Source organism: Camarhynchus parvulus, chromosome 3 (assembly GCF_901933205.1).
Source record: "Camarhynchus parvulus chromosome 3, STF_HiC, whole genome shotgun sequence".
Lineage (NCBI taxonomy): Eukaryota > Metazoa > Chordata > Aves > Passeriformes > Thraupidae > Camarhynchus > Camarhynchus parvulus.
The window spans coordinates 88,213,089-88,227,118 of NC_044573.1; the positions used below are offsets into that span (position 1 = coordinate 88,213,089).

General features: G+C 37.8%; 1 protein-coding gene across 1 annotated transcript in view; it reads left to right on the plus strand.

Annotated features, from left to right (window-relative positions):
* Positions 1-14,030, plus strand: part of RNGTT (RNA guanylyltransferase and 5'-phosphatase) — a 171,048-nt gene that overhangs the window by 101,434 nt on the left and 55,584 nt on the right. Inside the window, exon 13 of the mRNA XM_030946306.1 lies at positions 6,173-6,273. Coding sequence (XP_030802166.1) covers positions 6,173-6,273 — 101 coding nt within the window. The remainder of the gene's footprint in view (positions 1-6,172; positions 6,274-14,030) is intronic.

The following is a 14,030-nucleotide window of genomic DNA, read 5'->3' on the forward strand; positions in this document are numbered from 1 at the left end:
ACAACTATAATAAATGGCTGTGGTAACTTCCCTAAGACACGTGTTGTGATTTCTTCATTATGTGGTATTTTTCATAAAGGTGTCTTGTATTTTGAATAGGCATTATAAACTTGAGATAAACACTACTGTAGTTTGAATAGGAGTTATAAGCTTGATATAAACATTGTTCAAGGTTCTCTTACCTTTATGCAACAGAACCAACTCAATGATCCCAGTAATGGTTTCCAGTCTTAAAAATCTATGAATATACAATTGACTCAATGGTTGCCTTTGATCTTGTGGTTTCTCAATCCATTGCTGTGATTTATTCACATAATCTGTCAACAATGCTAGCAACTTCTGTGTCTTCAGCTCATTTCTTTATAAAGTCTAGCCTGAAATGGTTGATTATAATCAATCCTTTTGGTTCTTTAAAATGATCCAGGGTCGGTAGTGCAAGAAAATAAAAACACATTTTGGGTAATGATTCTATGTTTACCCAACTGAATGCCAGCTATTAGATTGGGCAGGCCAGCAGCTGCTCTATGGATTAAGAGGCCTCAGAATTAAGTAGTGCTCTTCAGATAAAACATTTAACACTGTTTTGCACTGTAAGAGGAGCAGATTTGTTGTCATTATAGGTTTGTCATAGTTAATGTGGCAAACTACACTTAATGACTTAAAAGAACTCCAGTAGATTCCCAGTCTTGGTTAACCCCATCACCTCCTACCTGCTCTGCCGTCACTCCTCAAAGGTACCCAACCTTTCATACCTCTTGGGCAAGCATGACAAGGCAAACAAACCTTCCTTGAGCTTTCTGTGCCCTTTATTTTAGCTTTCTTTCTAATTTGGTGTGTGCCTGTAGCTGCCAGCTTTGCAGCCTTTGGATACTTTGCAGGGTTAGATCTGACCAGTCTACTGAGGAGAAATTAGAGCTGACAAGCAGCAGCTCTGTGTCACTTAGGAGAAAAGGAAGAACTGGGTTATTTGCTGGCTTCGTGTAATTTGGAAGGAGCGAGGGAAGATACGGAGGAAGGGAAGTGTAAGGCGGCCTGTGCTAGCTGCTGCTTGCACTTCAGGAGGATGGTATTTAAAAAGGGTTATGGGAGGTAGAGCTGGCTGGTTAGACTTTGTAGGATAGTGAGACATCCACCCTTGTAAAGGAAACCTTCTTTTCCTCTTCTTGATGAGACACGAACTTCTCTCTTGATCATCCCACCACTTCTTCCTTTTCAGTCACTAGGAGAAACTGTTTGTTTTGTCTAGACTTTTGGCTGAAGTCACTCAGCCTTCCAGGTGGGTGTCTTCTTGGTGAGTCAACACCACCCCACACCCCAGACTGCCTGCCCAGAATGCAGTCCCAGAAACTAACCCCGCTCTTCCTCCTACAAAATACTAAGGAGAAACATCTATCCCATGTGAAAGCAGCTATTTGGAGTTAAAGTTTATCCTCCTTATGGGCCTCTGATATCTCCATTGTCTAGACTTTCAGCTTTCTGCTGTGCCATCCATTGAATGCAAATGCTGACACATGGCTTTAGGCAAATCCCAAACCTGTGTGTGAAGCTATCTGCAACTGACTAGAAATGTGTCTGCAAAAGTTAAGATAACAGAACCCGAGGCTTTGAGGGGTCAGCCTTTCTCTTGATCTGATGGGAGATGAGAAAAGAGTGGCCCCTCTTTGGGCAGCTGTGGAGGAAGGAGGGAACTAGACTTAGTACTTTGGGACAGGACAGGGGATTGAGGTTCAACATGACCAGCAACCCATAACTGTACACTGCAGTGCTAAAATGGTTCTAACGAGGGTCTAACAAAACCCTCATAGTGGTTTGACTGGACCCACTTGAGCCTATGGAATTGAGTCTGAGGGAAGAAATGATTGGGTTTAGTAGCCTGAGAGGGATGCCAGAGGATGTGCTTTCTGTTGAGCTGTCTTCAGTGGTGATTCTTCATCCAAGGGCATTGGATGTGCGCCTGAGTTTTAGGGTCATTTTTGTATTCTTGCCTGAAGTTCAAGATGCCCATAGTAGGGGCACATTTGCAATGCTACTTCTGACACATCTGTTGTCCCTGATCTTCATCTTCTTCATTAAAGTAAGAAGGGCCTGAGGTTTTGCCAGGAGAGAATGGCCGCAGAAGATAGGGCATTTATACAACAACTACTACTACTGAAAAGATAGAAGAAATGTTGAGTGGATGGTGAGTGGATGTAAAAAAGATGTAAAAAAATGTAAAAATTGGAGAGCTTAGGGTTCATAGCCAACTGAAGGCACTGATATCCTTATTTCTTTGAAGCAGCAGTTCAGGATGTTGCAGGGTACCTTTACAGCTCAGGTTTGTTTGTGCTTTGTAGGTGCAAGGTAGCAATGCAATGGAATGGCCTTTGCCTTGGCCTCTGCTGTCTGTACTTTGGAGTGAAGGGCATTAGGTGTGTCCCTGAAGGGAAACTTCAAATTTGGTGTTACATTGATGGAATCCATTGTGTGTGCACCAGAGCTGCCGAGCTATCGCAACTAAAATATAGTAAACAAGAACAACTGGGGCATTTATTGTGAATATTTGTTGTTTTTGCAAACTGAAATGCACCCAGTATGGCTGCTAAAAGAACAACCAAGCAAAGAGAGACACAGTTTTGCAGAATAATTTAGACTGGGACGTCAGGAGGCCACCTAGTCCAATCCTTTAAAACTATTTGAGATAGTTTCTGATTTGTCAATGTGCCTTTTTGGTGTGGAGTTCTAATTTTTGTGCTTAGACTAGGTTGACAGGTTTCAGATTGAAGCATGAACTTTGTATTTGAGATGACAGGGGATCTGATATGTTTTAGAAGTAGTTGTGTACATAGATATTTGTTGGGGAGTGGTGATGAGGATATCATTGCTATGAATGCTATATTTAAAATGCTAGGGTGTAGCTCGATCTCAAACAGATTGCTTCACATTTTGGTTTGGAATTAAAATAAAGAGTAACTTCACGCAGAACAGGTCTGCAGTATGCAGTGATTCATCTAAGGTGAAGTTTCCATGTATTTAACAAGCAAAATTCTTGTTTGGCTTCAGCTCATATTTAAAGAATTTGATTTAGCACTTAGCATTCAAACTCAATAATTTACTAGTGCTGTCTTATGTGTTTGGACTCACCTGTTAAAAATTAATCTCTTTCTTAGGGATCATTAATATGGCCTTTGAATGAATTCTCCTTTTGAGCTGGACTTCTGTGAATTTCTGTCTTTCATGGTAACAGAAGAAGTTGGGGGAGGCCAGGGAGGAGCTGCATAAATTGTTCCTTGTACGAGCGTTGAATTCTGATGGCTAATTTAATGCTTTGTAACTTTGAAAGATGGCTGTAATTTACCTGTTACCTTTACCAGGTGTTTGGTATCAACAAATTGCTGTGAAGTGAGAAGTCTGTTGTTTGATAGTGGTCAAAACTAAATGTAATAGTCAAAAGTATATAAAAGGGTATATTTATTGTTAATGCTTTCTAAGTGAGATATCTTTGACTAACTTGAGGCATGCTAGAGATAATTTTTTTATTAATAGAATAAAATTTTTATTTGAGTCTTGTCTCACGCTATGCTGGTTCTCAAGGTAAAAAAAAAAAATCTCCATCTTAATGAGCAAATCCTCCCCCATTCTCTTCAAGTAAGCCAGCCAGTTAATTTTAAATTTGAGTCAAAACTGTAGTTCACACAGTGTAATTACAGGTATGCAGATATAGTCTGTCAAAGCCTTGCTTTTCATTACTGATCTTGGAATAGTCGTTCCCGTCTCTTGTGATATTGGTTTCTTACTAACTTTTAGGAGGATGTAACTTGTCAGTCTATGAAAAAGAGTTTGAAAAAATTGGATAGTAGATGCTATGTGAAAAATCTACGTTAGTCCCTGAGCATGTAAGGTAGAAAATACAATACCAATTTAAAAAAAAATGAATGTAGGGACAGGTATGATGAAAGATCAGGGAAGAAATAATTCCTGTACGCTTGGTATCTGGACTGGACAAAGGAATAGAAACAATATAGCAGTTGGTATCTGGGTGAACATGATTTATATAGTTGGTGAAAATTGCATACCTTTTTGAAAGGAAGGTTATGCCTCTCCAATGGGTTCAAAACAAATTTAAGTAAGGATCATGTGGTTTTTATTGTTAAGATTTCCAGAAAGCCTATTGTCAAAATCTTCTTAAAAAAACTAAAGTAATGTGAGACTTAAAAGTTCCTGCAGAGATATCTAATTGGTTACTTTTGTAAAGTAGGAGTGAAGGGATGGGGTACTGTTCAGTCCTCACAAGGGAAGGGAGCCACCTGTACTTCGTGTAAGCAAGTAGGAAAATTCGATGAACCATTCAGTGATGTTTCCTTGATAGATCAGCAAGGGCTGGTCCTAAATGTGAAGAATTATAGTAAGCTCTTACAAGACTGGGTGGCTGAGTGATAAAAGAGTGCATAAACTTTTATGTAGGTAGAGTAATGTATGTAGAAAAAAATTTGTAACAGTACATATAAAATGCTAGCCTCTGAGCTGAGTGCATTTCTGTGCATATAGAGGCAAATGAAACTATGATGTGCATGGAAACAATGGGGTTTGATTGTTAAGCATCTTTCTTCGTACAATCCCTGGGAAATGCAAGTCTTCAAAAACAACAAAAACTTATTTGAAAAACCAAAAGGTAGTGATTTTATTCCTGCAAGGTAATCAGGCTGTGCATGAAAGGTGGTGCCACGGGCTTTTACAGCTGATTGAGGTTTACATGATCTTACTGGGGGTCTGTCTATGTTCCTGCAGAGAAATTGAAAATAACTAAATATCTGAGAACCATATTTGAATCATATCCACATCAGGAAGTCTCTGAGCTTCAAAATGGATAGTTTCTCAAGGAGTAGTAATAGAAAATATCATATATAATAGCCTTGCTTTTCATCTTCCCTGAGCACATGCTATCAGCTGTTGTCAGAGTCAGGATACAAGAGCTCTAGTGAGGAAGGTGTTTTATTAGATCAGATGTAGCTTTTCCTCAGAATTTCAGTGCTGTGACTTAGAGAGGTTGGTCCATCCTTTTTTGCATCATTAAGAATTAAACGACCATCTTTTCATCAAGAAATGGTAGGTAAGATACTCTGTTTTGGAAGGAGTAACTTTACATTCTTCCATCAGAAAACAGAAAATTAATTTGCTTTTCTCATTTTAGATCTAGAACTGTTAGGTTTGTCATCAGTAAAGTCTGTATTTTGAAAATATTTTGCACAACATGAGTGCAGTGTGATGCTGGTGACTGTTCTGTTACCAAAAGACAGTGGACATTCTTGGTTAGTTTTATTTTTCATATAAAATTGCTTAAATTTTCTCACTATTTAAATAAGGAAGTAAATTTTCTCATTCTATACATTTGCAAATTATTCTTTTGCCCTATTCATGTTAATTCAGATTTTCTGCATTGCTATGAAAGATATTCGGTGAGGAAGGGGTCAGCAAGTTAACTCTCATTGATAGCTGAGGATGAACAAAATGGCAGCTTAGTAAATGAAAGCAAATTATAGCAGAGACCATGAGAAACTAAAGCTCTAATTTAAGAGAAAATTTTTTCTTTCAACTTGTGGTTCAAATGCGTACCCTCTCTCTTTAGCAAGAGATGCTCTCTTATTTATGTTTTGGTATATCATGATGTTCTTTAATCTTTACATAACTTAAATTCCTTTGCTATGAAAGAACATGTTTCTGATGAGTCTTTCTGAGAGCTGGCAGTATGATGGCTTTTGCCTTTTTCGTGTTTTGTCACCCAACAGCATGGATAACAAAAATATTTTTCATTAAATAGTTCCAAAACGTTGAGATTACTTTAAATTTATCTTTTCTGTATGTCCTGTGAGTGTTTTTGTTTCTTTCGGTGCTGTCTTATTTTCTTTTTTGAAATTTTCCATTAGCCAGAGGGAGATAATGAAGTATGCTAATTTTTATTTCCATTCTCAGCTTTTTTATTATATGCAATGGCAGAGCTACAGTGCCAAGCAGTTTTTAAAGGGAGAAGCAAAGTAGTGAAGCACAGCTACTTCCATGGTAATGGTATTTGTTGTTTCAGTCACTAACTATTGTTATTCATTAGAGACAGCTAATAGAGTCTGAAAGGCTGAATTGTTACTTTTAAAAACAGTAAAAACCAATAAGCATAATTAAACTGCATTTTAATTTACTTCAGAAATACAAGCCTGGTCGATGTGATGATATTTTGAAATGGAAGCCACCCAGCCTGAACTCAGTTGATTTTCGTCTAAAGATAACAAGAATTGGTGGAGAGGGGTATGTAATCTCTTCCCTTTTTAAATCTGTAGCACTCGTGTGAATGTCCCTTAGCAGTTAATCTGTCCTCTGATATTTCTTGACACTTCCTGGGGCTAAACCTTTCTATATTCTCTAGAACTTGTTCATTCAAAATATAAGCAACTGTTGTAATTAGTGTTGTACTGAAAACAATGGCAGATGTTTATATTATGAATTTATTCATTCTTGAATTAAATTTCTTCACATTTCTGAAAAAAAGTCCCATTTGGGTTTGGCAGTATGTTTTTGAGAGTAGGCTGGCTGTATTAGCTTAAATTCTTAAAACTGTTTTTCATTGATTTTAGACAAAATGATAACCAAAGCTATCTTCTACTTTAGAATTGTGCACAATGACAAACAGTACTTGTTTTCTTAGAGAAAAACAAAGCCTGACATTTTTACTTGTTAGTAAACAAGTAAAATTGGTATTGAATTCTTTAGTATTGTCTTTACAGCCATTAAAATCTTAATCAAAACCAGTGAGTTTTATGGCAGAAGACATGAAAATCTTTACATTGGTCCTACTATTTGCCTGGTTCAGTCACTGCACATATTAAATAGGGGTTATTTCCAATATTACTTGTGCTGGAGAGGGGAAGGGAAAGACTGAATCTCTAGATTAACTTGCTTTGGAAAAGTTTTTGGTTAAAATGAAATTAATGATTTTTAGGTTGCTTAGTTTTCTAACATCTGGGACTCATTTCAATTGGTGGTGTGAAATACTGACATTTAGCTTTTCTTTTTCTTGGTGCCACAGGCAACTCAATATGATTAAACAATTAATTCAGATATTGCTTGCATATTCCAGGGTGCAAATAATGGCCCATTTAACTTTCAAACATCTGCATGTCACATTAATAAAAACATTTGGTGAATAAAGATAATCTTAAGGATATGGGGTTTTTATGCAAAATATACGCAACTGATAAATTCTCAGTGTTTCATGAGATTAGAATTATCTGTTCAAATTTTTGTGTTCGAAAATGCAAGTCTTCAGTGACAACATAACTGTTTCAGAGAATAACAGAAATACTTCATTTTACTTCAGATAATCAGCTCATTACAACATTTTATGTTTGTTTGCAATTTATTTAAGTCACGGGATAATATAATATGAAAGATTTATGTAAAAGTTCTTTTAAAAATAGCCCATTGTTTGATAGGAAGGTTATTTTTATAAGAGTGTTCTTATGACTTCTGCTGGAGTTTACACATATACAGTACTAGTATGTGATTCAGAAACAAAATGCAACACATTTTTCATTTCACATCAATAAAGGAGTATTGGTTGATTAGTTATCTCTAATTTCAGACACCAAACTGTCAATGCTATTGTATTATATTTAATATGTTACATCACTGAATATTTGGTTGGAACATGAAAAGGTTATAAAATATAAGCCAGCAAAAATACTATTTCTAAAACGTTAGTAGCAGTTAATAACAAATTATCAAAGAATGGCTGATCCATTGTAGAATTGAAATAACTTTCTAAAATTTAGCAAGGTTCTATCATATTTCAGCTATGTGAAAATGAAAGCAGTTCTTGTATTATGGAAATAATTACTTGAATTACTCAGTAAATAATGTAATATTTAAATATGTCAGTTTTTTTGCTGTTGTTACATGCATACAGAAAATCCTAGAAATCTGATATTTCATAAATAAAGTGCAGTTCTTGCAGGTAAGTTTTACTCCATCACACACGACAATTGACTGCTACTAAGTGCATTCATCCAACAAAAATTTAATGAAGTATGGGGCAGGAAATAATAACTTAGCACTTGTGGGAGAGAGGTATTTATATTAAATAATGTCCTATGAAACAGTAGCTTCTGCTCAGTGAAACACAAACTGTGAATGAAATACTTCTGGTTTGTCTGCTTCAGTTGTTACTTTGGGTAAAATCTAAAGTCATTCAAAGAAACTTTGGAAAAAAACCAGGTTTTATTTACTTTGGAATAAACCAGAGTTTTAAAAGAAGCTTCTTTAACTTCAGACTGCATAAAGACAGTTCCTGAGTTCTGAGCACTAACTAAAATTGATTTGATGAACTGAGTGTCTTGCTACTGCAGTTCTAATGTGACAACTTTGGGCTTCCTGCTTCCTTCCAGCACACTGAGATTAAAAGCAAGCATTGATATAGGTTTCAACTTCTTAGATAAAGAAAATTTTCTTCTTCAGTAATCCAAAAAGGAATTACTGCACTACAGAATGGGTAAGGTTGGGAGGGGACGACAGTGAGTTGGTCATCTGGTCCAACCTCCCTGCTCAAGCAGTTATCCTAGAGCTCATGGCACAGGATTGCATCCTGATGGTTCTTGAGTATGTCCAGTGAAGGAGACTCCACAATCTCTCTGGGCAATCCATTCCAGTGCTTGGTCACTCACATAGCAAAGAAGTTCTTCCTCTTGTTCAGATGGAACATCAGTTCCAGTTCCTTCCTGTGCATCAGTTTCTGCCCATTGTCTCTTGTCCTATTTCTTGGCACCATCAAGAAAAGCCTGGCTCCAACCTCTGATATCTCCCTTTAGATACCTACAGACATTGAAGAGGACCCCTCTCAGTTTTCTCTTCTCAAGGCTGAACAGGCCCAGCTCCCTCAGCCTTTCCTTGTAAGAGAGATGCTCCAGTCTCTCAGTTGTGCTTGTAGCCCTGCACTGGACCTGCTCCAGGAGCTCCAGGTCCCTCTTGTACTGAGGAGCCCAGAACTGGACACAGCACTCCAGATGTGGCCTTACAAGGGCAGAGTGGAGAGGCAGATTCACCTCCCCCAACCTCCTGGCAGTGCTGTTCCTAATGCACCCCAGGATGCCATTGGCCTTCTTGGTCACAAGGGCACTGCTGGCTCATGGACAGCTTGCTTGTACTCCAGCAGAAGCCCCAGCTCCTTCTCTGCAGAGCTGGCTTCCAGCAGATCAGCCCTCAGCCTGTAGTGGCACATGGCGTTATTCCTCTCCACATGCAGGACTGTGCATGTTTCCCTTGAAAAATTTTAGAAGATTCCTCTCTGCCCCTCTCTCCAGCCTGCTGAGGTCCTTCTGAAGGGCTGCAAAGCCCTCTGGGGTATCTCCTCCAGCTTTGTGTCATTAGTGAACTTGCTGAGGAGGCCTCTGCCCCTCCATCCAAGTCATGGAGGAGTAAATTAAACTATACCAGGCCCACTACTGAACCTTGGGGGACACCACTAGTGACAGGGCTCAGACTAGACCCTGTGCCACTGATCACAACCCTCTGGGATCTGCCATTCAGCCAGTGAATCTCTTGGGCATTTGACAGCAAAATACTACAGATGTGGCTGAAGTACTGGTACAGAATTTACAGAAGTTGCATGTTGTTTTGACACAGATAGGCAAACAGCATTTACAGAAATAGAAGTTATGCCTCTGTATTGATCTCTTACAAACAAATAAGAAGCCCAAGTTAAAATACTGATGTCAAATACGTAACAGCTTGAAACAGTGTGAACAGGAATTGTCTGTAATTTCCAAGTCCTCTGTTTTGGTTTACAGGTTCATCTTTTAATCTTGAAATGCAGACATAACTAAACCTGTGCTGCAGTTGTGTGTGATCTTATCACAGTTTACAGCCTGGGCAGTACTGTTAAAAACTGAACCCAATCATAAAGCTATAACCATGCAGCTCTTGCATTTATAGTTCCCTACTCACTCAAATAGTGAAAAAAAAAACCCATATAGGAGCATTATTTATTCAGTAGCATGAGACTGGAGTTCTGTCAGCTGTTGGACATGTCTTTTAGATAGCATATGTAATTGAGATTCTGAACAATTGTAAACAATCTTGTGCATTTTTCATCTGAATAAAGGAGTTACCTCTGGGGAGTTTGCCAGATTTTAGTCAGTGTGATTATTTTCCATCTATGTAAATTCCCCTGTGCTTTGAGTTGAGCATTTTCCTCCATAGATCAGTTTGCAATAGAGGTGTTAACTGCAAAATAGCTGCTGCTTCACCCCAGATGTAGTCCCGTTACGGATGAATGACCAATTGCTTTTATCTGGGCTTCAGTTATTTCATTCTTGATATGATATTGGAGGGAGTTTTGCCATTGAATTAAAAAAGATTGGTCTTATGATCTGTGAAGTACTTTTAGAATAAGCCTGATAAAGATGAAGACTGCATAAACATAAAGAAAAAAGATACTATTGCATCCCAAAGAATGGCAGGGTTTCTGTAACCTCAGTGACCTAATACTGACACTCCTGTTCAGTGCACATATTTGAAAGAAATTGCATTATTGCACCTTAGTGAGTTACATCTTATCAGCTGAGCCTTGGTCATTGTCTCCTGTGTATTATCATTGTCCAGCCTTTCAAAGCATCAGGATGATGGTTAAATTAACTATTTTTGTGTTTGCAAGGATTTCAGCTTGTGCTCTCTCTCAGTCTCTTCTCATTACATCAAAATAGTTAGTCTTCGTTAAAAAAACCCACCAAAACCCCCTAACACAACACCCCTGTAATAACAACCAACAACTCATTAAATCATTTAAACAAGATAGTACTTTGTTGTTTGTCTCTTGTGAAACAAGCAGTTGAACTGAAAAGCCCTTACATTACATGTGTTTTAAAAAGGCTGACCTGCTTCCCAGCACTTCTCTTTCATTTCAGGTTATTAGAACAATGGTCTCATGTATACCTTGTGTTTTCTTAAATTATGATGACGCTCATGAAAAAAATAAGAGGGTCTTAAGCACATTAACTGCTTTTCCCAATGACCTACAAGTTAAATAACCTTAAAAGTAGAGAATGTGAAGGAAATTTATTTGCTGTGTGCAGATTCTCACATTGCAGGGAAGACTGCTTTTAAATAGCAGAGATGCTTTTTCTCAAAATGTCTGGCTGTATGAATATTTCTTAAAAAGCCAAGAAACCCCAAACTAACTCTGAGCCTTACTTAAATGTCACAAATATCGACTGAAAATGTCACGTAGTACCATATTTCTGGTAGCTTCCATAACCAGAATTTCTTAAATGTCCATGCTTCCTTTTACAGATTTTTAATTAGCCTGTCTAAATCCCTTAATTTTATCTGTATCAGACTGCTAAAATCAAATTACAAGCAAATGTTTGGCTTTATTTGCTTTGAATTAATATCTTACTGGGTCAATTTGATACCATTTCAAATCACAATATAATATAAATTTTATCTAGTACCTTGAAGTACTGGATAAAAACCATCATGGGTTTTACTCATCTTTGAAGTTGTACTCCTCTAAAAAAAGTATTAATTTGAAGTAGACATGAACTATTTATTAGTGTTAAGTTTGAAATTTTTTTATTGTATCCATTATTAACTAGAATGTACAGGGAAAACCGCAAACAGTGTTTAGGCAAACTTCTGTTTAGCTTGGAAATTGTCATGTAATAAAAAATGGAAGATAAAATAGAATTCACTCAAGGATAGTGGGGATATCCTTGGATCCACTGGAAATTACAAATCAACAACCAGATATAGATACCATGACTACAGGCAAGTGGATGTCTTTTTTTTTTTTTAGAAGTGGCGTTTTCCTTTTTGTTTTATAAATTAAAAAGGACTGGGGGAGAAGAAGAGCTGCAACTGGTTCAAAATGGCTGTGATATTCCTGATTTGCTCTCATATAGTTATTTTTCTATTATTTTTATAAGCTAGTCTTTTTCACTCTTCTGCTTTAAAATAAATTAGTAACTGGCTGAAAAATCATATGAGTTAATTGAATCAGCTAAGATAGCAGAACTAATGGGATAGCTTGTATGCCCTGGGTGTTGGTGCTCCTTCCTCTCTTCCCATTCCCACTTTTATGTGATACTAAAGTTGTTAGTTTGGGCTGTGAAATCTTTGCCTTCTCACCTGTTTGCAGAATGTCCATTATCAAAGAGCGCAGACTCGTTCTTATATGTGCCATGCATCACAGAAAGGGGCTTTTACAAGTAAGTAGCCTGGGGATAAAAGTAGTAATCCCATGTTCCCCTAGTCTCCAAAGACCACAGTCCGTGTTGGGGCTGCATTGCTGTTGGGTACAGTGGAGTTATGAGGCAGAAAGCAGATGACGTTGTAGAACAATAATGGAATAAATAAGGACAAGATGTTGCAAATAGAGGCAGAGATGTGCCATGTGAGGATGGCAGCAGGCTGAGTGCAGGTTTGAATGTGTTGTGTGTTTATGGCTGTACTGTTGTTAAAGGAAGCATGCATGCTGTGGAATTGCTTACTTTTTGTGGAAATGTGAGAGTTGCAAGTGAAAGTAAACGAGTAATTTGATTAGCTATTACCTTCAGGCATTCAGCTGTTACTAGAGTTGACCTTCTGAAGAGGAAATGCAGGGGCATGGTTGTGCCAACAGATTGAAGAGGATGTAATGTGTAGAAAGAGCAATGCAGTGGCACAGGAAGGGGAAGCCCAAATGCCACCATGGTAGAAATGTGCATGTGCAGCTGCAACATTGGCATTGCAAAGGAAACTGGTAGACAGACATTTTAGCAAAGTGCTATGCTGTAAATATGTATGCTGTATTGCTTATGTGAGGATACTTAAAATCTTTTTGTAAAGCTTCAGGCTTTAAAAACTATTTTCAAAGTAAAGCTTTGAATCTAATCTCTATTTATACTCTGGTACACTGAACAAAATCTTGTACCTTCCACAACTAATACTCAGGATGCTCTCAGAATTTCTAATGTTGTATTTCAAAAATGAAGTCAGTCTCATCTTTTTATATGTTCAAGTGGCAGTCTTGGGCAATCTCCATCTGTCAGATAATTATTCTACTTCAGCTACTCATTTCTCCAGATTTTTAAAAGCTTTGCCTCATATCATCCTAAAATTATCTATATGCTAGCAAATTGGAATGTAAATGTAGTCTCATATGTTTTATGGACCCTGTTCCCTTTTCTTGAAATAGCTGCTGCCTTAAATTAGTCTTTCCAGTTGCTTGTGTCAGTTATCATCATGGTTATCCACTCTGTTAAGATCCATTTCTATCTCTTGAGTGAGATGAAGAAAAACATCTTCAAAATTTTCATACCTCCCATGTATTTCTCTCTTCTAATTTACATCTAGATAGATATTTATTCCTATTTGTCCATGTACCTTAGATTCCTTGCTACTTGTGAATGTGGAAATGGAGGGCTGATGCCACCCCCAACTAAACTACTGTAAGGTGGTATAATCTGAGAAGGGTGAGAGAAGCAGGCAGTGAAGAAATTATATTGGACTTCAGAATGATTTGCTTTGACTTTTCATGTAATCGAGGTAGAAACCTGTGTCAGGTCCCTTTGAACTGCAGAGAGGCTCAGAACAGCTGTTTGATCTTCAAGAACAGCTTCCTCAAATGCACAAGGATGTACTCTTCCCTGTGCAGGAAGACAAGCAGGTATGGCAAACAGGTACAGCTTGCTTGAATGGGGAATTCCTAAGTCAACTCACCCAAACAATGAAATGTATGGAGTCTGTAAACAGTGACAGACCTCCATGAAGAATGTAAAAACAGTGTTTGGGTGTAGAGAGAAGGATGTAGGAAAACCAAAACTGTTCTGGAGTTGAAGCTAAGTCACTGATGTCTGTAGGTACCTTGTTAATGGGAGGAAGACTTCAGGAAATGGTGTGATGCTGATGCAGCACTGGACAGTGGAAAAGATGCAAAAATGCTGAGGGTACAACTGCAGCCTTTGCTTTAGCAAGGTCTGTTCTCAGGCGTTTGAGCTCCCTGAATCTCATGGCAGAGTGCAGGGAAGTTGAAG